The sequence below is a fragment of the Melospiza georgiana genome, chromosome 1, assembly GCF_028018845.1.
Source record: "Melospiza georgiana isolate bMelGeo1 chromosome 1, bMelGeo1.pri, whole genome shotgun sequence".
Classification (NCBI taxonomy): domain Eukaryota; kingdom Metazoa; phylum Chordata; class Aves; order Passeriformes; family Passerellidae; genus Melospiza; species Melospiza georgiana.
In genome coordinates this window covers 15,052,318-15,078,868 of record NC_080430.1, presented here as the reverse complement: position 1 = coordinate 15,078,868, position 26,551 = coordinate 15,052,318, and the positions used below count along the sequence as shown (strand labels likewise).

General features: G+C 41.7%; 1 protein-coding gene across 5 annotated transcripts in view; it reads right to left on the bottom strand.

Moving 5' to 3' along the window:
* The window catches only part of EPC1 (enhancer of polycomb homolog 1), a 65,562-nt gene extending 41,870 nt beyond the window's left edge, over positions 1–23,692 (bottom strand). Inside the window, exons 1-2 of one of the 5 annotated variants that reach the window (XM_058022069.1) lie at positions 23,572–23,692; positions 22,730–22,833 (exon numbers count right to left, since the gene is read on the bottom strand). Coding sequence is in view for 4 of the 5 variants with exons in the window: in XM_058022079.1 (XP_057878062.1) it covers positions 9,223–9,375 (153 nt within the window). In the remaining variant the exon portion in view is untranslated. Of the gene's footprint in view, positions 1–9,222; positions 9,598–22,729; positions 22,834–23,571 lie in introns of those variants that run through there. The other 4 variants (XM_058022079.1, XM_058022087.1, XM_058022051.1 and 1 more) reach the window with 4 other exon arrangements.
* Between the last annotated feature and the right edge of the window lie 2,859 nt (positions 23,693–26,551).

Sequence of the window (26,551 nt, the reverse complement as noted above, 5' to 3'; positions counted from 1 at the left end):
AAGAAAAGCATTTTCAGTGAGACTAATTACAGATCAATAGTTTGGAAGAGCAACAGGCACCCTTTCTTCCCCTTCTTAAACAGTTTTAATTCACAATCATTATACTTTCACAACAACACACATGACAAAATCTTTGTGGTCTGAAAAGGAAAATCTGGAAAAAGAAGCCTATGCAGAATTCATCTTTGCAATCTGACACCTTCCTAGCAGCCATGTTCTGAATTGAACATCTGACTTAAAAACCTGAAGACTACAGCTCTTAAAATCCCAACAGAAAACAAACAGCAGCACTAGATGTGTGTGCAGGGCAGCCCTCAGTACCAATGCTCTCCTCAAATGGAAGCTTCATGAGCCTTCGAGGCAGGCTACAGGATCTGTGATTTCTGTTTACAACTCAGAAGGAACTGTGAAGTCTTGAAATTGATATAAAGTACAAACTCAAATGGATGTTGGAAAGCAATCCTCTCCAAACACACCCTCTTGAAAGCTTCCAATTCAAAAAGCATTAATTTCTTAATTACTGATTAAATATAAAGGAAACCAATCTTTAAGTATGGTACTTAAACCTTAAGAGGATCATTTCCTCTCTCACTCAAACTATCTATCTGTGCTTGAAGAAACAAAGTTTTCAAACTTTTATTCCAGCCTCAATTGATGCAATTCACCTCCACATCTCTGTTTACTCAGAACAGGTTAGTGCTGGAAAGCACACAAAGCAGAACACAGAGATACAAACACAAGAGGATGGGAGAGCAGAGCACACTCACTGAACAGAGGAGTACATGCACAGACACAAAAGCAGAGACAGCATCCTCTGCCTGGTACATCAGTCTTTTGATGCATTCCTTGACACTAAAGCTCGTGTTTCCTCTTACAAGTACAAAGTGGAAAAGCAGTAGAAAAAGAACAAGTAACTTATTACATACACCTATGGCCTGCCAATGACAATATTCTGCTCTAGCAGAGCAGATGCCTACACAAACACACACTTGGTCCTACAAAACAGGAACTTGAAAAAATAATGCATTGACTTAGAAGTATTCAAAACTCAGACTAAATACCCTTAACAAATTGGTAAATAACTCCACATACATTTCTGAGGAATATAATCATATTATCAGGGCACAATTATTGTGATGGCTACAAACAAAGTGGTCTGCTCAATGAAAAGATTAGCTGAGTGAGGGGGTGCTACATTGCATAATCTTCCTACCTGAAGCAAATTAATACTAGGCAGGTTCCTATGAATAACTAAAATTTTGCTGAAATAAATACAGAATGTTAGCTATTAAAATGAAAAGAAAAATGTCTGAGAAGTATGGTGATGTGTCCTTAGTTATGTTACAGAACTACTGCACCCAGTATTATCCATACTCTGCACACAATTAATACCCAATCCTAAGCTGAAATACATTACATGATGGATCAAAGCTGGAAGATGATGGATCAAAGTCAGGAAGATAACATTTGGGGCTCCTCTTTAAGGCCAGCTGTGAAAATTCTCAGAAGGTAAAGCCTTTCCATACAAGTCTGGCTTTAAAATTATTTACAGTTGACCCTGACAAACTCCTCTCCTCCAAATCCCTGCCAGTTGTATTACTTCTTGTGCTCTCACAAATGCTGCTAACAAAGTTGTATTTGTGGGCATCCTCCTTTCCCTGGCTCAATATAAACAATTTGAGACACATCTTTTAACTTTCCCAACTGCTAAACACACTCATTGCAAGTGAGTGAGTACTAGGTACACCTACCCCTTTTAACCTCAAGTGTGAACATGGACAATTGGTGTCCCTGTAGGTAACTCTGCTGGGCAGAAAGCCACTGCTGGTACACAGCTCCTCTGTGAGCAACCACTGGCATGTCCACAAAATAACCTGAGATGTATTCATCAAACAAATTCTGTAAGAGCAGTCTACATACAACTTTTCTGGGTCAGCTTCCTTAAGAGGAACCCATAGAACAGAGTCACAGAACATCCAGAGTTGGAAGAGACCCCCAGAGATCAAGTCCTGCTCGTGGCTCTGCCCAGAACAGCCCCAGGAGTTACACCATGTGCCTGAGAACACTGCTCAGAGGCTTTTGAACTCTGTCAGGTGTGGTGCTGTGACCACTTCCACAGAGAACCTGTTCCAGTGCCTGTGCTCTGAGTGAAGAGGCTTTTGCTAATATCCACCCTAAATGTTACTTGACACAGTTCATGCCATTTAGATTATTGAAAATATCTTAATTATTCTGCTTTCAAAAGGAAAAATTTCTTTCAATATTAGTATTACAGACAACTATCAAACTGAAGTCTGCCAATTCATATCCTTCTCGATTTCAAAAGAGAATCTGGAACTCCTGGAGAAGCCTCTGATATGAAAAACCAACTCCCACTATTTTCTGGAAGTTTTAGTATTGCCAGCATTGCTTCAGAGCACAGCACACACCTTTCCCATTATCACATGCTTAACTGACAGCATACACAGAACATTGCCTTATCAGCCACTTCCATGGCAGACCCCTGCTCACAACTTCCCCATGGTGTAACAACAGGACATGTATCCTGATTCCCCAGCTTTTACACAGAGCTGTCAGCTGCCAGGCATTGTCAAATCCCAAAGGCATAATCTGTATGTCATCTTCATAGATGAAGGCCCATCCCAGTGAGAAATCAGAAGCAAAATTTACTCAATATCATCCCAGACTCAAATGCCACCAACCTGTAACAGAATCTATGGCACCAGCATCCCTCTGACTCTAAAGGGAACACTGCTGCTACAGGTGGGCTCACACCACAGGATTAACAACATTCTTCAGGGAGCTGAAGGCAGTGCATGAACTGATCACTACAGAAGCCACTCTTCATGACCTGCCAGATTTCCTAACTTGCATGAATGCTCAGAATAACTTAAATAACATCAAACTGAACAGAAAACTTTATTGTAACTGAAAGTCATCACTATTACTCTTACACATGAAAATAGGCCCCACTTGTCATGAGCTGCCACATTTTATCTCTCTAAATTCTCTGTCTAAGCATTTGAAACATTTTTCACACAGGTTTATCTGAGTAAACAACTAAGCTCAGTACCAAACTAAACAGTAAAGTTAAAGTCAGGACATGAACTCACAGAAAAATCTCTTCCAACTACAAACTGAGGTGTCTGTAGACTTATTTAGACAAAACTGCAAAAAGCCCTTGTTTCTGTGTTCCCCTCCTATCAAACATGCAGGTTCTTGGAAACCTCATCTACAAGTTCAGTGTATTTAAAAGTATGCACTAAAAAAGGTTAGACTGGCATACAAAATTAATGCCTTTGCTATGAGTGAGCAGCAAAGATGCTCACAGGGGAACACAACACAAACAAAAACAAAAAACAATACCCTTCCAGTTTATGGGACTCATGAATCCAAGATTACGCAAGAAGAGTTTCTCTACTCTCCCCATTTACTTCAAAATCCTTTCATGTTTCAGTTGTCCTTTTCTAAAAAGAGACCACTAAAGGAGTTCAGTTGTTCTGCTTAAGATTTCAGGACTTCTACAGCTGGAGAGGAGGACACAGATTCTCTTTTGTTAGTAAGCAAAAAAACAAGCCCAGACTGGAAATTAATGATTCAGGAACAGTACCTGCTATGATTTTACATTCATGTAATTTTGATGGTCCCAACAAGATTCTAAAATACTCAATATCCTTGAATCCTGTGTCAGTAAGGCAGTGGTTATCTTAAGAACACTTAAGGCACCTCAGACACCTCTAGGGATGCACTCTCAGAATGCAGTTTCTTAATCTGGCAGGAATGCAATAAAAAAGACTGGAGAGCCTTCAGTGAAATTTCCAAATATAAGTTAGTTAACACTGTTCATCCACTGGCTCACTGCACTCAGCTACACGCTCACTTCACGCATTTTGAATTCATTAGGGCTTAGATGGTAACATGTGGGTGACTTTTTGTACATTCCTTCCCCACTTTTTCCCTTGAGAAGCCAAAATCAGCTGTTTCAGCAGCAAGAGACCCTGGATATGGTAGCCTCCCAAAGCCTGCAGTATGGATTTGGGAGGAGAAAGACATTTTTCTGTCCAGATATGGCTCAGCAGAGATCTGTGCTAGCAGTGCCCAAGGCAGTTCCATGGAAAGGATGTGATCCTTGAGCCTATCCAAACTGGGTAAATGAAAATTTACCATGTAGAGCTTTGTTAAATTAAGATACATCTATTACAGAGTATGTTTGAAGTGTTCTGAAGCATTTGAATGAACATTAGCTTATCTTCACTGGGTCTTCTACAGCATTTAGCAAATACTGACAGGTCATGCTGAAGGGGGAAGAAGGAGGAAAATTACATCTAATAATGAAATTTTAACAAATAAGCTTTTCAAAAACATCCCCAAAACCAGGGCAGGAAAGATAATATGACTGTGGATTTAAAGAGATCAAAAGCACAGTTTAAACTATTTCAACAGTTTGCTGAAGCACCAGGTAACAGAGTATGACAGAAATGCTGATTACACACACAGACTGAATGGCACCCCCTGTGCAAGCTGTCACTCACACCATGACACACACACAAAGGAAAACAGTCAGAACTGAATGAACAGCTGTACAGATTATAATTTTGGACTCTGGGTGCTTCATTCTTCTGTCTGTAACTAGCAACACTGACTAAAATTAGAAATCAAGCTTTAAATTTAAACTGTGATCCACAAGAGAACAACTCCATGCAGTGCCCCACTGTCAGAAATGCAGCAGGGCAGGCCAGCAGCTACTCCAGAGCTCAGGTGAGGATGGGACTCACCACCAGACAGGGATGCCAGCCAGAGGAGGGAGTCAGCAATAATCCAGCAAAGCAGCAGCGCTCTCTCTCCTGCCTCAACACCAGATGTCAGAGACAATGGCATTTTCACAACTTTACATGAGGGAGAAAGGGCATTTAACCTACACAAACTTGAACACACAGAAGACAAAAATCAAAACTAATATCCAAAACCTTAGCAGACCAAAGTACTATCAGAATTTACACAAAGACAACAAACTCACTCAAGGAAAAACTCAACCAACCCCCTTCCACAAACCCATGATAATTCCCACAACCCTAGGGCTGTTATTAACTCTGAACTGTCACCAACACAGACAAATTATTAGGTAATTAATTTCTCAGATCTAAGGGACTTAATTAAATCTCTGTGCATGCTAATCTTTGCTAGGGCACTGCTTCAACTAAGAAATTTTAACTTCTCAACATTTTAAAATGCCTTATAATGCTGACATGATGTCCTTGTAACACCTGGCTTGGTTCTTTTTAAAAACTCCCTTGAAAAAACCAAAAACCCAACTATGGTCATAGTCATTTCCCATAAGGATATATTTTATAAATTATCCACAAAGTCACAACAATCCATCCCCCCTCCTATTTTTTAAGAGAATCTAGAGGCTAGGGATGTGGAGTGTGTTCTTTCCACTTTCCTTTCAAAAAATGCAAGGAAAACAAGTGTAGTTTCCCTTGGTTTGGTTGGAGGTCATCAAATCTAGGCTGCCTGTAGAGCTATACATGCTTTCTTTCTGAAATGTCACTGAACATGTTCAAAAAGCTTCAGTCTGTCATCTTTTTCCACTTTTTATCCTGCTTAACTAAAGTTACCTCTGCTCTGCTTTCCCAGCTGTCTCCTCTCTGTCTAGAATCTGAATTTCTAGTTTAAAAAAAATTAACACTCTCCTCAGAAATAGTAAACCACAGGATACACAAAGCAACACCTTTTTAAAAGTCCTTTTTAAATGATAAACAAATCTACTCCACCTACTTGTTTATTCACAGTTATCAACAGACTTGATAGCCAAATCTGCTTTACTGTATTACTAACAGTGGTCTGTTATCTGGTTCTCAAAATTACAGCACTGAGGATCTGTTTTGCTCAAAACCAGCATTTTGAAATAATACAGGGGGTGTTTAGTGTTATATAAGAAGATTCATTACATTTTGAAGGGGTTTTTTCAGATGTACATGATACTTTTTAATTTCTTAGATGCAGCAACAGACTTGGCAACAGCCACACTGTGTTTACCTCAGAAACCTGGCAGCCAAACCACTGTCAGAAGACAGGAAGAGCTGGTAACCTCCAGCACCACTGTCTGCATGTCAGAGGCTTTTTACTGCTCCTTCACCTCCTAACAAAAGCACTGACTGAAGCCAAGCCAGGCAGACTCTGCAGAATTAACACCACTTAGCTGTCACTTCCTTTAAAAGGGTTACTTTTTATACAGCCCTGGATCAAGTGGAAGTTTTACAGCTCCCAGAGACTCAGCAAGGTTGTTTTCCCTTCAGAAGACTCTCAGAGAATATCACTCCTGAACTGAAGTCTCCAGTTGCAATAAGGAATATGCACTATTTTCACTATTCACTTCTCTGTAGGAACATGATGGGAGAAAGATAAGATGAAAGGGAAGCAAAATAAGATTCCTTTTTGTGCATCAAAACAGTAATTAGTAATTTAAATATCTTGTGACTCCATGCCTGAATATTAAATCTCTTTGATTGCATTTTTCCCTAGGGAAAGTTATTTAGTCAAGAGGAGAACTCTTAGCTCCAAATATCTGTTCATTTAAAATTACATTTATGCAAAACTCAAACCAATGTTAGAATTCTATTTATAAAAAGTTATAAATGCTAATTCATACTAGTTGAAGACACCCTATCCTCCAAAATCTTATGGCCACTTTGTCATCTGTCTGTAATAAAACATCTATCATTTCTGTAAGATAGATTCCAATTCAAGTCCTCAGCTACAGAACACAAACTATCAACTTTCCAAAATCCTGCGTGGCCTGAAGCTTGGGAAACAGAATACAGCAGGGTATTAACCCTATGAGGTTTGTTCCAACTTAAGTCATAGAATTGGGTTCTCTGTTGTCAACACTAATATAAACTGAAGAGAAAGCTTTTTAGGGCAAGGAGGAAGGAAGGAAATTTAGTAAGTCTGCAGAAACAATAAGGAACAAGAGTTTAATAGGAACTATTTTATGTGTGAAGGTCCAAAAAAAGATTCAGGACACCTGTGCTTACTGATGGCAAATGAATTTCTTTTGGGGGTGTGTGTTTGTGTGTGTACACACACATTCAAAACAAATGCAGGAGCAAACTCCAGCTGTGGGAAGTGTTTAGAGCTAACCCTCAAAGCTCAATTTAGGAAACAAAAGCATCACATTAACCACAAAAACAAGTCTTATAATTAATGTTAAAAATTTTTCCTTACCCATGACTACTTAGGTAGGATATACATGTCTGGGTTTAGGGAGATGATACAGACAGGCCATGTAATTTCCTAGCCTGAAAACTTGTAACTGCCAGGCAAACAGCACAAGAGAAAGACAGCAACCTGACATTTCTACAAATAAATGCATGCATGCAGTCTCACTCTCCTGAACTGAAAGATAAACTCAGCAAGTGTCACAGCAAACAACAAAATTTATTATTCTGGTACAAGAGGAAATAAAAGGTGCTTTCTCTTATATTCAGAATCTACAGGTATCAATTCAGAATATATCTACTGTGCCCAAAAAGAAACACAAGCATCCTAAGCACTGCTACCTACCACTTAAATACCCCTCAATCAATACCATACTAAAGCATCTTCACAAACACAAACAGCACCAAAACAACTTGATAAAACCCAACCTACCAGTTAGAAAAATAAAAAAATCCCACAAAACCACTACACTTTACAATATACATTTTATCAGATGTGTAAAGCAACTTATGACTTGCAGAAGACTTGGAAACACCAAATTATGTTAAAATGGTAAGGAGTTGTGTTAAAAAAAGTCTCAGAGAGTGGTTACTCTATGGACAACAACATACAAAGTGCATTCTCCCTAGAAATCTTTCTGCCTGAAGACATTTCATAAAAATTCACTGAGGCCATTAACTAAGAGCAATAGTGCCACAAACAGGAAACTCCATTTAAAGATGATACCTCTCTTAAAACAAATGTAACTCCAAGTTCGCTACATCTAGAACTAGGAACTAAAAACTTTACTGCCTGTCACCTTCAAGGGACAAAGAATTCTGACAACTAGAAAAACTCAGGACTATGAAACTCTAACAGAATCACTGAATATTCTGAGCTGGAAGGGCCCCACAAGGATCATGGAGTTCAACTCTTCAGTGAATGGTCCATATGGGGATGGATGCCACAGCCTCGGCACTACCAGCACGCTGCTCTCACCAACCGAGCTAGTGTCACCTTTGTTCTTAGCACCAAATTTCAAAACCTGCTTACATAACTGTATTTCTGCAGTACTTCCCTATTTGCTGTGCCCAACGCACAGATGGGGAGAACTGATTATACTACGGAAATAATTAAAGATTTACAACACTGCAAATAACGCACTACAGAGCAGAGTCTTCAACAGCAACAGTTACCAAGTGTTTTATCTTCAGCAAAAGCAGCTACTTATTGTTCTACCTATCTTAGAAAGTGCGGAGTAAATGATTAAATGACCCTGAAGTTCAAAATGGTTTAAAGTTTCATCCTCCACTGAGACAGCAGAACCGAGCAGGAAGTGTCAGGCTTTTAGCCTCCAACACGGATTTCCTTACTCTGAGCAGCGTTTCAGAACTGACTTTCGTGGGGACCGTCACAACTTCACTTACACCGCGCCTGTCTGATGGCACTTGCAGGGCTCTCAGATAAACCTGAACATAAATGCTCCCACTTCCTACTTCAAGGGAAAAGGAAAAGGCGCCACCGGGGCCCCACCGGGCCCCGCTCCCCTGAGGGCGGCCGGGCCCGCGCGCGCTCCCGCCGCCGCGCGCCCCCCGCGGCGCCGTCCGGCTCGGCAGCGCCCCCCGGCGGGGGAGCGCGCGCACGGCGCCGCCGCCGGGCCCCGTCTGCTCCTCGCGGCTGCCGCACCAGGCCCGGCCCAAGGACCGAGACACAAAATGGCGGCCGCCCCGCTGTGTCACGTGACCCCCTTTGTGCCTTTCGGGGCCCCGCGGAGGGGTCGCCGGCGGCCGCGGGGCACGAGCGAGGGGCGAAGGGGCCGTGAGGGAGCTCCGGGGGAGGGCGCGGTGAGGGACGGCCGGGCTCGGCGCTTTCCCGCCCCGGGTGTCCCCCCCCTCCCGGCGGGCGGGGAGAGTGGGGAGAAGATGGCGGCCATTTTGTGCTTGCGCAGAGGCGAAGGTGGGGGCCCGGGTGCGGGGGGGATGGTGGGACCCGGCCGAGGGGGGGGGGGGGGGTCTCACGTACCGACTCCTCTTCCTTCTCCATGCCCGTGGGCATCTGCGGCACGGCCCGGTTAATGGAGGCATATTCGGCCAAGTCAGGCAGGTCCTCGCAGCGGAAGACGGGCAGCGGCTTGGACGCGTCCAGCGCCCGGGCCCGGAACGACAGTTTGCTCATGTTAGGCGGCGATGGCGGCTCCGGCTGGGAAGGGGGGGGCGACAGCAAGCGCGCTCCGAGCTGAGAGCCGGACCCCGCCGAGCGATCTCATGGAGGGACCGGGGCTCCCCCGGCGGGGCGGGGCGCACTCCGACACGGGGCCCGGCGGCGCCCGCTGGCGCGGCTGGGCTGGGCGCTGGCTCCGCTCCTCCGCCGCTCCGGTTCCGCTCAATACGCCACGGCCAACATGGCGGACATTAAACCTCGACTGGCCGCCTCTTTCAGCCAACCCCAGCGCCACAGCCATTCCCACACTGCATCGCGCAGGGCGCGGGCACGGCGCCGCCCGGGGGGAGCGCGCGCGGCGCGGGCACGGCGGCGCGGGCTCGGGAACGCGGGACGCTGCGAGCGGCCCGAGCGGGCTCGGGAGCGCGGGAAGGCTCGGAGCCGCCGGAGCCAGATCGGGGCACCGGGATCAGGGGCGCAGTCGGGAGTAAAGGGAGTTTTAATCAGCGTGTGCGGCACCGCTCCGCCCTCCGGCCGCCGAGCTGTGCCGCGGAGCCGCGCTCCGCTCCTGCCGGGGTGAGGAAGTTGGGGCAGCCCCAGCCCCTCAGCCCGGGGGGAGCCTCCCCTGGAGCCGCGCCTGACCATGACAGCTCTGGGAAACCTGGCCGACAGAGGCGGGGAGGTGCCGGCCCCGACCTTTCCGGCCTCTCGGGGGCCGGACCGCGGGACAGCGGTGCCGGGTTCTGAATTCACCCCGACCCGGGGGGCTGCGGTGCCGCGGCCGAAACGGCGCCCCGCGAGTGGGGGGATCCGACCGCGGGGCCGCCCCGAGAGCGCCCCTCGCCTCAGGGCCCGGCCGCGGCCCCGCAGCCATCCGCCGGGCGCTGTCCCTCTCCCTCCGCGCCGCCGAACCGGCTCCGCGTCCGTGCTAAATAAAGGGGAAGCGCGGGCACCTGCCCGAAAACGGTGAAGAACCGTAAGAACCGGGCACCTCCACAACGGCATTTCCCCTTTTCCCTGAGGTTTTCAGAAACTTAGTCCGGCAGCAAAGTGCAGACACGTGAACTGGTTTAAGCCTGGCGTGGACTTAAGTTATTATCAGTGACCCGCTCAAGCGAGCGCACCCCAGGCAATGGGTAGAACCCACTTGAGCGTGTCTGATTAGGGAAGCTCGTTTACATCTCAATGAGTCGATTAAAGTGATGCACCGTTCGGCTCTAAGCAAGGGATCGGAAATGCCGAGTTAGCCCCGTCTCGGTGCTCTCTGCACAAGCCGCCCCAGGGCATCCCAGCGCGGCCACAGGAGCGGCAAACTGCGCTCCGGCCGGGCCAGGGCTGCCGCCGCCGAGCTGAGCAACTGCGTGCTCGGCTATGCTCTCGCACCAGGTTATGGGAAATTCTAGCTCTGTAGTCAAAGCTATCTTATCGAAGTTATGCTTGGTTTCATTTAAAATGCGAGATAGTTGTGTGTTGACTGAATTTCAGCGTCCCTCCACTTCTAACGCAAAATACTGTAGTTTTTACGGTCACGCGGGAATCGGTGGACAGAACTTTGCTCTTTATCACATACGACTCTTGGGAAACAGAACTTTCAAAAATACGGCATAGTTATAGCAAAAAAACCCCAAAGATAGAAAAATCTTATTTTGCTTAGCAATTTCAGAAATCTCTATAATACAAGCAAAAGCCATTTTTAAAATCGCACCATAATAATAATAATAATAATAATAATAATAATAATAATAATAATAATAATAATAATAATAATAATAATAATAATAATACCACCACCACTTTCCTCAACCTTAAGCCACTTCTAGGCACTAGATGAAATATTGCTAGATGCAGTTGTTAACAGAATATTCAAGCCAACTATTTGCATGACTGTTTGGGAAACCAAAGCCCGGTGGATTTCCCAAGCTGCTTAAACTGCAACTGATTTGGCTTCATAACTTCTCTGGGATGCTAAATTCTACCTGTACTGCAAATGGGTAATGCAGTGGAAGACAGCTGCTAGGGAGAATGAGACTATTTTTGTTTTAAGGGAGGCTTGTTTGTTGTTTTTTTATTTTTTTAAGGAGAGTGGAATGAACTAAGTATCATTGCATTCATTTTTATTTCAGTAGTTACATCAGAATCAAATGTTTAACCATGCATATTGCCTTTTACTCTACTTCTAAAGTTTAAAACACACACTAGTTCAAAAAATATAATCCTAAAATAAATTGCCCATAAAACATCTACACCCTTTTCCACAAATACCAAATAATTTGGTTTATCCAATTAGCAGACAGATAAGGTGCTGAGAAAAAAGAAAAAAAAATCACAATATGCCATCATAGATTAGCTTTGACTTTAAAAATTAAATGAAAATGAAACACCTGGCAGCTAAGCAAAAAAAAAAAAAAAAGCCATTAAGTATAACTCTCCATGTATACTGATAAAGGAAAACAATACATAATGAACATAATGAAAACCAAAGTACTGAAAATATCCTGAACTATAAAGGAAGAATAATCAAATTCAAAGTTATCCTTAATTGACCTTTGCATTTCTAACCCTGCCACAGGCTTGAGAAAAGTGCAGAGCAAGCAGAATGGACAATAACGTTGGAGACAAAGAGGACAGTGCATTAAGAAAAAGTTTTGGCCTGAAACATTTGGATTCATCAGCTTTTAATGTTTTGCCAATAAAAGAGATTGTGTTAAAATATTTTGTAGCAGAAGATTATTAGCCCTCAAAATTAATTTGATAGTAAGATGGAAAGTGTGATAATTGAAAACAATGTGACATCAGCCCTGATGTCTGTTGACAGGAAAAGGTATGGAACATAACCAGACTGATATTCCATTTTATCTTCCTTTCAGTAAGAAAATGCAGGTATATTTGAGGGTTTTTTTCAATTTTGTAGCTTTTATCAAAATTTACATCTGTAGACATCAGTGCTGCACTGTGACAGTAGCTAATGCAGAATTGGTAGGTTTTGTATAGTGACCAAGATACTCTCTGCAAACTCTCAGTAAAAGATCAGTAAGTATAAACTAATTTGTTGAACCTAAGTGCTATGTGTCTATTTTAAATACTGGACTGTAAGGTAAAGCAACTGAAATATAATGAAAAGATACTTAGAATTGCTATCATTATTGCTTTTTAAATGGCTGAAATAATTTGGGGCATTTCTTTCAGGCTTTATCTTTTTATGATCACAATTAAAAGGACAAGCTTAACTAAAATGAAAACACCTTGTGTATCAGCTGTGCAGCTGGTAAATATAACCCTTTCAAAATACATTCAAAAGTACTAAATTCAGACTGAGCATTATGGGCAAAGATACCCCTTGATCCATGCACCTCCAGACAGGGGGGTAGGGGTCTCTTGTACTCTCACATCTAACTCGGGTTTGTGAAGCCCAAAAACATCACTTCTGTTTTGGTTTGCAAGTCCTGTGTACTGTTGGACAAGTTTTTAGAAATTTTGATACTTAGTTTTATGGCTTAAAACCTCTCTGAGTTCAAGAAGGACTTCAGTCATTTATTTAAGCATGAATTGTAGCCTTTGGCACATGGAGTTAATATTGCTTCCCATTCTAGGAGTAATCATCACAAAAGGACTACATGTGACGTGCATATAGGTTAAACCATGTCACTTTTGTTGCCTTTTGGCCTCAACCATTTTGAATTTTAAGGATATAAAATTCTAGGAGACCGTTGTTCAATTTAAAAAAAAAAGGAAAAGCTATTTAAAATATTTTGGGTTTTTTTTTTAATTAGGGTTTGTTTGCATTTTGTATTACACTAAACTATACGCTGACTTTTGTATCGATAAATATTTGCAATTTTTTGTTTTTCATTCTGTGACTACCTTACACCCTACTCCTAATAACTCTTCATTTATTTATACAGCAATTTTGTTGACCTGTTTTTTTTAATCCTTTTTTATTTTTTTTTTAATACTCAAAAGTTGAGTAATAATACTCCAGCATCCTCACAAAAACGAAGCTCATCCTCAAACAGATATGCCATGGAGGCATATCCAAAAGAGAAGGAAAAGTCACTGGCAGCAATTCTCTTACTGAGAAGAGACAAATCTAAGAGAGGAGCAGCAAAAGGCTTTGCAGATTTCTTGTTTTCCAGTGATAGCTAAACTCTTAGAGGTGGTGGAGGCAGTTGTCCATAGGAGGACTAAGATTTCAAAAGGAATTAATGACTAAGGACTAATGACTTATTTAATTATTTAGGATTATTATTTTACAGACTCACCATTGTCCTAACATGACCTGGACAGATAAGCAAGAAAATGGTAAAATGGGCTCTATCTGAAAAGACAAAGGATTTGATAGAGATTTTTTAGTACTGTCAGAAGTGAATCAGTTTCCTTTACATAACTTGTTTTGGAGACTCAAGTTTTTATGTGTCTAGGGAGAACACGTCACAGTGGAAGCAGTTATTCTCTTAGATTCAGTGGTGATAAAAAACCACAAATGCTGAGACTCTTCTGTCTTGAAATGCATCTTTCCCTGTTTAAATTTTAATGGATTCAGAACAAGTATCCTAGGAATTGTAAGGGTTAAAAGTGACTTATGATTTTCTCCTTCATGTTTCCATTTTTTAACACATATCCCCTCTAAAATACTATGCTACACACATTGAATTCTTGATTTAGTCATCTTTACTAGGAAGTAATTTCACAAATTAATAGTTTAGGATTTAGTAGTAAGATAAAAGGGAACAAAACAAAATCCAAAAATGTTCGATTTTATGCTCTGGGATTTTGGGGTTTTTTTAAATTTTTATCCAAAACATTTTGTATTCTGACATACAAAACAATAATAATGGTAAAATCTCAATTTATTAGATAAACACAATTTGAGCAGGGTGGTCTGGTTATCACTTCTGACTTAGGCATGAACTTCTGCAAATATCAGATTATAACACATGAATAATCTCTGAGTCAAGTAAATTTAATCACATGATCCTGTATTATTTCTAGTAGAACAGCCAGCAGAAGGGCAAAGCCTTCTGCTTTGCTTGCAAAAACACCCTAACACAAACAACAAAAAACCCAAGCAAACAAACAAAAAAGCGAGCAAAACCACAACCAAATTAAAAAAAAACCAAAACAAACAACAACCAACCAAGCATAAAAGCTCTGCCTTCTCCTGCCAACACAATTGCTAGTTCATCAGTCAAGGAGCTAAGGATGTCTAACTTTGCCATTCTGCATAGCATAAGGTGGAAGGCTAAAAAAGGCAAACAGAAGTAGAGAAATTAGCTGTACACAGGTCTGCACACTGTCCCAAATCCTTCAATTGACTATTAAGCTAAAAACAAACAAACAAACCAACCCAATACACACACCTGGCACCACTACATAAACCTTGACTGCCGGTGCTCACACCCCAACCTGGGATAAAGGGGCACACTGGGGACAGGCTCTGCCTTTGCACGACTTCTGAAACTTTACTTCCACCCTGGTAGTTGCCTGGCTCTATGTAAATGCAAATAAAATAGCAAATTCAGTTCAATAGTAAGGCCTGAATGTCTTACTATTACATCCTCTAACGTTTTAGATTTTTACCTTACACTTCTAAGATAGAAATCCTGTCTTGAAAGTCAATTTATGAAAAATCATTTCAAGTGCTACAGGGTTTTCAGTAAGTATGATCAAGTATTTTCAATCTTCAAAATTACATTGCTGATGTTAAATAACATGGAGTTAAGCTAATGTGGAGTTACTATATAACTTTATATGTAAGTATATAACTTTATATAACTATAACAAAGACAAATGCTTTAATTTACAGTTCCTGAATCAGAGTGAAAGTAGGTTATCTGCTTCCCTCACACAATTGAGGAAAACAGTGAATTATACTGAGATAGGGATTAGCTTGGCTTCGGAAATCTTTTGGTGCAGGAAAGTACATTTGCATCTTGGAATGAAGAGGCACTTCCTAACATATGTGTTTAGATGTTTTTTTATTTTAATGTGAGTGGGATATACCTACATAACTACAATGTAAGTGAACTCTGAATTCCACATGAAATTAATACAAATATATTATTAAGTACCTTATACAAGCGATACCATCTTTACTTAACATAAGCACATTTCTCCAAAGGAATGAAAAAAATATAAATAACTCAGCTTTTAGATTTCCAAAGCTAGTTATTAGCTTGCAAGAACACAAATATTCTTTCAATTTTAGAAGTGGATTTTTTACACACTGCAGTTTGATTTATACTAAATTAAGCATGAGTGAATGTTATAAAAATATTGCTTGTATTATTATACAAATAATCATGATCATATTTATAACCCAATGTTTATATATAAAGTTTAGAAAGCATAAATTAATAATGCTGCATTAGTGGGAAAAAAAGGCCTAATGAATTAAGTTTGACTGTAAATATCCAGCAGAGGAGGCTAGTTCTGAATAGAAAACTGATCAGATGAGACTGTTTCGAGATATCCTTATTTATATATCTTTAAATGATAGCAGATGCTTAAAATGTAAAATTCTGACAGGGTTAACCTGAAGAAAATGTAATTTCTGAGGTTTTTCAACATTTAGAGGACTTGTGGGAGGTGGGCAGATGTTGAGAGGGAAGTGTTTTGGTCTAGATGAAACAAGAAGTTGCCGTAAGAAGAAAAACAGAGAAATCACATGATATTGTTTTCTCTGTCACTGATGTAGGTGGGATAATGGAAACCAGAGGTGCTGTGTTATCCCTGGCATTTTCTTCTCAGCTCCCCTGTGAAATCCCCAAATCTGAGAAGCAGGGGCAAATGGAAGTGGTTTTCTCAAATCATTCAGGTTACAAGCAGGTAAGACTTGAACCCCCCTCGTCCATCTCTGACAAAGTCACTCAGTTCCCATTGTTTATTGTGCAGTGTGTCAGTTTTCTGGCTGTTCTGACATTCTGCTCCTCTGACCAAGAGAGCACGACAGACCCCTGTCATTAACACTGGGGTTAATGTGCACCAGCCTGCCACTGGTCACACGTGCCAAGTCTGCTGAGCTTTTCTGACTTATAAGCAACTCAAGAAGGGTGTTAGCAGAGAGAGACACAACCTAATTAAAAAAAACCTATTAAGGGAGAATATGAAAGATGGGAAGGAAAACAGATTTTCACATTAAAGTAGCTCATCTGGAGGTCTGATTGACTAGACCTTCCAAAACCCACAGATTCCCATAACACCCAATTTTTAACTTGGAAATTGATTCAGAGATGACAAAAGAAAGTAGAATACTTTCTTATGGAATCTTCATTCATTATGTGCTTACAGATGGATATGGGCTAAACAGAAAGTGTCTATGCAGAGTTATCAGGTGTATGGTTTTCCCCCATCTGTTGTCCAGCATGGTTTCTCCTTAAAAGATGCTGATTGAAGCACTTTTCTTGAATTGTGAATACACAAGCACTTTGGCTAAAGACATCAAGATATTCTGCCTTGTGTGAATACCTTTAAGACTATCAGAAATAACACAGCTGCTCTGAATTATATCCTTTTAAATTGAATTTTAAATTTTCTTGAGAAAAAAAATCTTTTGAATAAATCCAGCCAGAAAACATGCCCTATCAACCCCTGGGGTTACAGATGAAAAACTTTCAGGTGAAAGGACCCTTTCAAGAAATTATCCTTTTAGTGATCAGGTTATGGCAGCACCAAGATTCTTTAGTAAATAGAAAGGGATGACTTGAAATCCCCAGATCTGAGTCACCTGATTTTTAAGTCTGTTTGAATGGACTGCTCACTCTTATTTGTATTAATGAATATTCCAGATGCACATCCCTGTGAGGCCAAAGATCTTGCCTCCATTTAGTCATTTTCTCATGGCCCTGAAACAGAGTGAGGATTAAGAGCTAACTTTTCATTATCTAAATCATGCACAGGTTAGTATTAGCAAACACAGGGGCATGGGATATCTCTGATTAAGTGAGGGCATCCATATCTGAACAGGAGGCAGATGGAGACCTGATCAAGATACTCAGTTAAATTTAAGGTACAGTTCTTACCACAGCAGACATCCAAAATTTGGTTGTGTTTGTTTGCTTGTTGTTTTTGCTGTTGTTGGAGTCCTTTTGTCATTTTTTAAAGCTATGATTTACTTGATCTCTTTCTTTCCACTGAGGATTACAGATCTGACAATACTCCTCTAAAGGTAAGTGAAAGAAAGAAGTGCTACATGAATGTATACAATACAGGGATTCTGATTCACTCAGAAGCCCAACTTACTGTAAATCCAGGGAAATGCCTGGATTTAACACCACCTTTCAGGCTCATTTCCCAGGTCTTTAACCCAAGGAAAAACCAAAAATGAACCTGATAAAAGAAAGACTGCTCTGAGAAGAACAAATCTGCTCACTGTTCCCTGAAATTCCTACATTTTACATTTAAACATTGTTGACTAAAATCCATGAGGCAGTCCTGGGAGCAGAGATGAGATGGAACCCCAGCTTTTCTCTCTTCCTCTGGAAATCCCAGTGCTCAGTGCATTGAAAATCTAACTCATCCTTTTCTCATTCCCTAGCAATAGTGATCCAGGTTCTGCTCAACAACATAAGATGGCAAATCAGCATTCCCCATTTTCAGTCATTTGCTCCAAGCTGGATTTCCCATGGACTACATGTAGAGCTCTTGCTATTTTTACTGGTGCTCAAAGCAATAGACACTGCATCTGTAACTACTGCTTTCTGTTGTATGGTGTTGGTTGGCTCTGAGCAACTTTCCATTTACCATCCAGGAGCTCCACAACAGCATCCCAACTTGCTGCACAAGTAGTGAAGAGTAGGACTCACATGTTATTTGGCAGTTCCCATCTCCCTATTGTTTATACTGGGAGATAAGCAGAGAATAATTTTTAGCAAATGTACCAACTTTTTAAACACTGCAACACCTTCTGACCACCAATTTCAGGTTCTAGCTACTACTCATAGAGAACTGATGAACAAACCTTCCTATTAAGGAAGTTTATATTATTGGTATTATCTTGCTCCTGGATAGTCCAGTGGCAACACAATTAACTGGAGATGTGACTTAGTAAAGGGTTTAAAGAAGCCCACAGCACCTGAAGCCACTGGTGTGTGGTCACATTTGTCCAAGGCGTATTTTGTTGCTCACAACAGCAACACAGGAGTTATATTTCAAAGCACTGACATTCCCTCACCATGTATATTTACTAAATAATTTAAAATCTAGGATTGTATCTTCACTGCAACATGAATTAGCTTCTTGTGCTATTTGCTAAGAGAGGAAAAATACGAAGAATGCTAAAAGGTGGAAGGATGTGCTAGCTACAGCAGTTCCTCTGGCACATAGGATTTAGAGCAGATAATTTCATAACTCTGAAAGGTCATGCAAATATCAGTCTGGAAGAGATGTGGAGAGACCTAACTTTGTAGAAGATGAGTCTGAAGCATGTAATATATTGTCCTTTGTTCACCACTGGGAAACAGGTGATCCTAGAAGCAATTCTTAAACTAATTATTCGTTGCTACAAGTTGATGCTGACAAGTATGATGTGGAGAAGTACAGCTAGCAAAGTTATGACATAAGAAAGGTGAGAAACAAGATTATGTCACAAGGTGTCCAGCATAGAGATAGCCCCCCACCTTTGAAAACTTGTTGGATCAAGGACAAAATGAATTCTTCAGAGCCCTCAAAAGATAACAAAGAGGAGTCCCAGGCACCAAGGTATGTTATCAGCACAGGAAACTGGAGAGCACAACATATGAGTCAATGAAGCAGGGGCTATGGCTTTTGTTTGAGCTGAGCCCCAAACAACATTCTTCTACACCACCAACCCACTTCTGAGGAACTGTTTGCATAGTATTTTGGTTAACTTTGGAAGCTGGTTATATCTGCCTGGGATCTACACATCTTGCACTAACTACTATTGACCATTTTAGACAGCCATTTTTACTGTGACTTTTAATTCAGTACATAATACTAGTAATATTAGTAAGAGGAATCTCACCAAGGCACAAAGAACATTTTGGCCAGTCAGGTTGAATTAAGCTCTTGAAAAAGATTGGTTTATAGTATGATCCCATACTTCAAATAGTTTTAAGCTAAGAGACCCAAATGTCTTTCAAAGATGTCTGGACTCTATACAGACTTTCTAGGTAAAAGGGAAACTGTACTAGGAGAAAAATACATTAGTTTTGACACCTTAGAAATGGAGGTATATGTAAGGGAGAAAATTAAGAAACCCACAAAAAAAAGTTCTTATGCTGCTTTAGGTCCTGGTATTCCACATACTGGTATTTCAGAAGGAGCAGGTGGGGAAAACACAATAAAGATTGAGCTACCCCACAGAAATTACTCTTCCAGGCGTTTCTGCAGAAGATGCAGGAAGTAAATTAGTTGCTAGCTTTGAGAGGATGCAGGATCCTTATTGGCAACACAGTGGCTCAGAAAGGAGGGAGGAGATAAGTGTGAGAACCACTGAATTGCCGAAGATCAGCGCTTCACTCTTCTCACCTTATTATTTGATGAGAGTAAAACCAGACACTTTCATCAGATGCAACTTCAAAGTTGCAAAACCGCAACCAAAGTTAAAGAGTAGCCTCAGTTGAATGGGAGAGAGGGGAGAAAGTGTGAAGCAAGTTTCCATTCAGATTTCATGTTGTTGCTGACTTCACTGAGCTCGAAGTGACTCTGAGCAGCAAGATCACAACAATCAGTTCATGGCCTGCAAGCACGGGGTGCAGCCACAAGAAATCATCACTTTCATGGTGCAGGATAAGAGCATTAAAATACCTTCAGAAAGCATCCCAGTTTATCATTTGCTCAGTACTGTTGTCCATGGATGAGCACACTGAGTGTTAGTCTAAGTGATGTCAAAAAAGAAAAGTTGCATCAGAATTAAACAACCCAGTGATTCTCTAAGATTGATAATTATTGTAATGAACTCAACAACTGGCACTACTTCTATTGGCATAAACTGTGCCCAAAATGCCAACTTTATGTCCTAGTGATCGGGTCTCAGAAATGGAAATGGAGGATGGCCAAAATCCACACTTTCTAAGATGGTTTATGTCTTGATATTTTTCCTCAAGTCTAAGAGTTGAACCAGGACACCAAAGAAGTAATGGTCATACTGCGCTGTCATAGGCCACCAGGTCTCTGCTCCAAGAATCCATAAAGGCAGATCTTGTCTGACAGAGCAGAGGTGAGAAAAGCTGGCTGCTCTCTTGGATATACATTTGTTACTGGTAGGAGGTTGCAAGATGTATTTTACCTCAGACAGAAGCAAAATTTACCTTCTTTTTAAAAAGGATAATGAATAAGAGACCATTACAGAGATCTACTGAAGTTATATATCTGTTTCCATAAAACTAATTAACTTAATGAGCAAACTCTTTGAACCGATATCTAAATGCATTATTGAAGATTTAAACATTCACAAGAAGTTTAGAGACTTTCAAACTGCCTAGTATTTGTCAAATTTATTCTTTGAAAATACTGAAGACATTGAAATATAAAATAGATGCAAAGGCCTCTAAAATTATCAGCTTTTATCACTCTAAAATAACAGGCACATCGATTCCTTAAAAATGTGTTAAATTTAATGTCAAATTTGTTCCTGAACCTGTTGAGTTTCCAATATATGCTCTGATCACGGGCTTGACTATGTCTTCCCACCCATCTTAGAGCATTAATCACTTCTGTTTTCTTACACCTAATATGGATGTTAGCAGAAAGCCTTCTAATCCTTTTGCACTTAGAACCGAGGGGATCTGTAGGTTGTAACAAAAGAGAACAACACATATTAACATGTATCTGTGTATAAAGACATGTAAGATTCATGCTCCACTTAGCAACAGGAAAGAACCCACCCACCTCAGGTGAATCCTCTTACAATCTGAAGGACTACATTAGGTTTTCCCTTCTTTTCCACCCCACCTTCATACCCAACCCAAACTCCTACAGACCTCATCAGGAGAATTGCATATGCAAGCACGAGAGCGAGGGGGACCTCAGGGCTTGCCAGCCAGCCGTGGATGGAACCTTTAACTTCACAACAAGCAAACAATGGACTAGTTGCACAATAAGTGTGTGCCAAAGCCTTCCATATTGGCTGCAAAAAACAATTTAAAAATCTTTCATCTGCAGCCACTGTAAAATCATTTTGGGGGTGGGACCGAAAATTTCATCACTGGGGAAAACTGGACCCTAGGCACAGGATTGAAAAAAAAAAAAAAATTAAGGATCTGCTTCATTACACAAACCAGCGAAAGGGTGAGGTCATGCCTCTGCCGGGCCATAGTTCATGCGACACTACAATTTTCTAGAGATACAATTTCATCGTCATTCCAACTAATTTGCGGTCACTTTTGATACAGAGAAAAGGAAAAGATACAATAGATCAACCCGTGCCCCACCTTTCTCCTCCGGCCCCCTCCCCCTTTAGAGCCAGGGACACGAATTGTTTCGGAGCCCCACAGCGCCACCAGCACAGAGCAATGCAAAACAAAAAAGATCTCCCACCGGGTGAAAAAAAAAAAAAAAAAAAAAAAAAAAAAAGAAAAAAAAAAGCGCCTAGAAAAATGCCAAAATTTACAAAATGTCTCCCAAATGTACCTTCTTGGAAGAAAAAGACCAAACAAACCACTCAACCCCCTCCCTCCCCCCCTTCCAAAAAAAAAAAAAAAAAGAACAAACAACCCAACACCAAGACATCTAAGTGAAGTGTGGGGAAATAAGAACCTTTATATAACTAATGCTTTAAGCTAATTATCACAAGAGCTGGAATTTGTAAATAAAAAGGTCACTGTTTAGTAAGAGACATAACTTAATATAAACCCTCTTATGTCCATCTCCACCTTCACCATACCAAGGGCAGTTTTCCCCCTTACTTTAGACCAAAGTAATCCATCAAGAGCCATCACAAATGGCATTGTAAACTCTTTTAGCTACCACCAGACCATACAGTAGCAACACAATATGCTTCTTTATACACGAGAGCTGCATTATATTTATATAGACAGTCACATATTTGCTCCTGGATCCGTTTATTACTCGGTAAAGAATTCCCCCCTGCCCCTCCGCCCCAACAAAAAGCCAGAACGAAAAAAAAAAAATAACCAAGTCCATCTGGAAAATATTTGAGTTCTTATACTCCTAAACTGAAGTTAAATTGTTTTTAATCTTCGCGTGTATAAAATTTTAAAGAGGAAACAAAACTGACTTCAGTAATTGTCGCTATTAAGGAGACACCGTTGGGTGGGATTCACATGAGATCAAAGCTATGAAAAATACAAGATTACGTTTTGTTCATCAACACAACGAAAATCCTCTACAGCACTAATACACGCCAAAAACCCGCAGAAAATAATATTTTTGGTTAAAACCACAAACTTACCTTCGAAGAAGGCAGCCCTTGCAAAAGGGCTGTAACAATATGGACTGCATACTCGCTCTCCTACAACCAGCCACCTCCATGCTGCAAAGGGCTTCCCGAACATCCTTAAAATATTTCGCAAATGCAGAAAGTGAGACTTTTCTTTTCTTTCCTTTTTTTTTTTTTTTTCTTCCCTCCTCCCTCTCTTCTTTCCTCCCCCTCCCCGTCACCCCGCCGGGATCGCCGGGCGAGGAAGGAGGCGGCTTCCCGAGGGTCGGCGGGCGATGCCGGCGGGCGGCCGCAGCCGGGGCGGGGGACCCGGTGCCGCCGGGGTCACAACTTTGCCGGGGCTGGCGTTGGCTCGATGGGCTCGGCGGGCAGCGGCGCCCCCGCCCGCCCCCCGCTCCCCCCGCCGCCGCCGCCTGGAAAAATGCAGTGTGCCATTTTACACCCGCCTCTGGAGCACACAGGACCAAAGTCTAGCGCTGGTTTTCGGTGACACTGCAAAACTACGGCTCGCCCCGCGCAACCCCACGCCTCATCCTCCCCTCGGAGAGAGCAGCTGCCTCTTGAGAATTAATAAAGAAAGACAGTTGGACAAAATAATTCCGAGACTTGGCCGTTTCGCCTCCGTCCCTCCCCCCGCCCCCGCCCCCACTCCGGAGCCCGCAGCAAGTTTGTGCCGCCCGGCGCATCCCTGGGCTCCCCCCGCGGCACCCCCGCACCCCCGCCCGCCGGGCTCCGGCTGCCTCGCAGCATCCGAAAGAGCCAGTCATGCCTGAAACAAAATCCGTGATTCCTGGAAAGTGGGCAGCCTTGAATCCCAACGAATACTCGATTTACTTACAATTATAAATACCTACCTTATGAAAGGACTAAATTAACACTAAATTCAACAGATACATCCGTTACGGCAGGAATAGTTTTTCCATAAATACTGTTTTAAAAACCCCTCCTTATACTGACTGACAGAATTCTACCATGCTGCCCACAAACAAAATGGCTGTGGCACCGAGTTTTTTGGTTCCTCCCACTGTGCCTCCCCCTGGCCTCCAGGAAGTGGTAGAAATCCAAAATAAAATCCGCACGAAAAGTACAATACATCAGCCAAACTCCGCACGGCACCGCCAGACAGCATCGGGAGGGAAGCACATTCACCAACATTGTAGTTTCTCGAGGATTTTTATTGTTTTTAAAAGGGCATCAATCACTGGGAATTTACATCACTGTGTAATTTGAACTTCCTGCTTTACATATTTATAAGGTCTTTCACCTATCTTGGCAGGCTTTCAAATTAAGTGGGTTGGGAAATTTGATGCTGTGGCTCTAGTTTGTGAGCTGAGTCAGGTAGTGCCTGCCGGAGCTGGGCTCTGAAACGACGGGCAAATTCTGACACCTTCCCTGTTCAGTGCAAGATAAAATAATCCCCTCGCATAACACAGTCTCGTAAGCGAGCATGCAGGCACCAAGAGGCCCCTGGAATGAGGATTCTCAGCAGAAACTTAAATTTAGGCCTCTTGCACATAAATATACGCTTTGTAATATTTATCATTTTGCGTTTGTGGTTCCCAGCAGTCTCCCTGAATCATGATCTCCGTGGAAATAATCTTGGATTTTCTCTTATTATGACCTCGTTTAGTGTTGCAGCCCTTTAACTTTTGCGACATTCACCCTAAAATAAAAAGAAACAGGAAGATATAGCGTATTTCTATTAGGGATTATGATAAAAATGTCACTACGTGGCCCTGTATCTGAGGCACCAATCTTGGCAGGCAGTAGCACAACTCCTCTTGCACGCTGCCTCGTAGGCTCCGCAGGGGCTGATTCATTTCCCGTGAGAATCCTTTTCCTGCCTTTAGGAGGAGTTACAATGGAGACAGGCTGTCAGACCTGCCGAGCCTGATCCAGCCCTCTATTAAAAGACTTGAATTCATATTCTCACCTACTGCTATCCTAAACCTTTGTCAGAGGCATTGAAAAAACAGTGGAATCGGTGATGTTTTTCCTGAAGCACCTCATATTTCTAAGTCTTAGATTAAAAAAAACCCAAACAAACAAACAAACAAACAAAAAAAAAAAGCCACCCAAGAAAACCTGCATAAAACTTGGGGCAAATTTTCCGTTGGTATAATTTGTTTGTATTATTGTGTTATCTAGCAGCCTTAATCCTGAACTGTGATTAAAATGTTATGTTGTATAGAAATATAGGGCAAAAAGATAATTCCTGCCCTGAAGAACTCCAAAGTATAAGACAAAAGACAGCAGATGGCCATGGGCAGATGAGGGTAACAATGAGACTGTATTGATCAGCAGGGAAGGCACAGTTTGCAACACACCATCAGTCCAACTCTTGTTTTTGTGTGTACTTCATGGTGAAGAAGACATAAGGTGGGATTTGCTGAAAAAAATTAATCTGGTTTTGTGGCTGTTGAAAGAAAACTCCAGCAAGAGGGACAGCATGGAAGAAAGCACAAAGATGTTTGGAAAAGCAGCAGGTGAACTACTGAAACCTAATACAATTGGCATTAATCTTTGTATAATGACAGAAAATAGATAAGGACGAAGTAGGTTATTGAAAACATTGAAAATACAGACACAAAGCTTATGTTTGAGACAGAAGAGGCAAAGAAAGGATCCAAAAGGCATGGCAGAAAAATCATAAACCAGGTCTGCTAGCAGTAAACAAGCCCTAGGGAAAAAACTAGACAGTAGTTCACATTGTATGGGCCTGAAGAGACGCAGCAGAGTTTTTAGGAAAAAAGAAGTGTTTTTCTTTACTATGAGTCTGGAGACTCTCTGTTGATTGTCTGCACCTTCCTCCTGGATTGTATTTAGTGAATTCTTAAGTCCTGCTCCTGATGGTAGTGTTTAGTGTGTGAACACCTGATTACTAAAGTGTCCCCTCAAAGTTGTTAATAAGAGTGGATAAGGACATATAGGAAGGCTGGGACCAAGCTGACCTTGCATGTTGGGAAGGTTGCTTCTTCTATCGGTTGTTTTTGGAGCAACCTTCATCTGCCAGCAGTGCCCTGTGGGTTACTGTGTGTCTTACACCAGCACAGGTCGGACAGATGCATGGTGGAGGGCAGAAAGGACTCTGGTTTAGGGCATAGCTACAGCCAGGACAGCAAATCATGCTTTGGATGGGGAGTATGTCCTGTAGGCTCAGAGCCCTCTCAGGACACCCTTTACTACGTTGCTGTAGGTTATTAAACACTTTTTTCTTTATTTCCTGCATTTGCATTAGTAGCAAGCACATCTTTTCAAATTCTTTGTACGTCTTCTGCACAAACCACCTTAGATAACTCTGCATTTACTAAGAGGCTCTTAAGTCTGTTGGCTAGTTGTGCTACAACTTGGGGTTAAACACTGCACAGTAAGTAACTTCAAATAAGCAAAGCCTTGGTGAACGTCTGGGGAATTATTGTGGCGTGGCAAATGTGAAAGAATTTGGCTGGATTCTTTTGTTGCAGGCTGAACTGAACTGCAACTGTCCCAAATTTCCTTCAGATTTGAAGCTTACTAGTTCTGTAGATAAGCTGATGTGTGGTAACTCTTTAAGCCAGGGTCGTTTTCTCTCATGTTAGATCTCATCAGTTTTAACTGAAAACAGTGTGTATCAAGTGCTAAATGTTAAGAATTGAGATAGGGATTGAAATACACATTGTGACTGGCTTTTTAAAATCTGGATGAGTGTTCCAAGAAAACTTGAACCATATGTTCTTGGGCTTTAAGGATAACCCCTACTTGACTTGATGTAAAATTTCCCCAAAACTCTTACAGTTCAGAGTAACTAAAGAGAGCACTGTCACCCATTCTGAACTTTTGTTTTCAGCTTTGTCC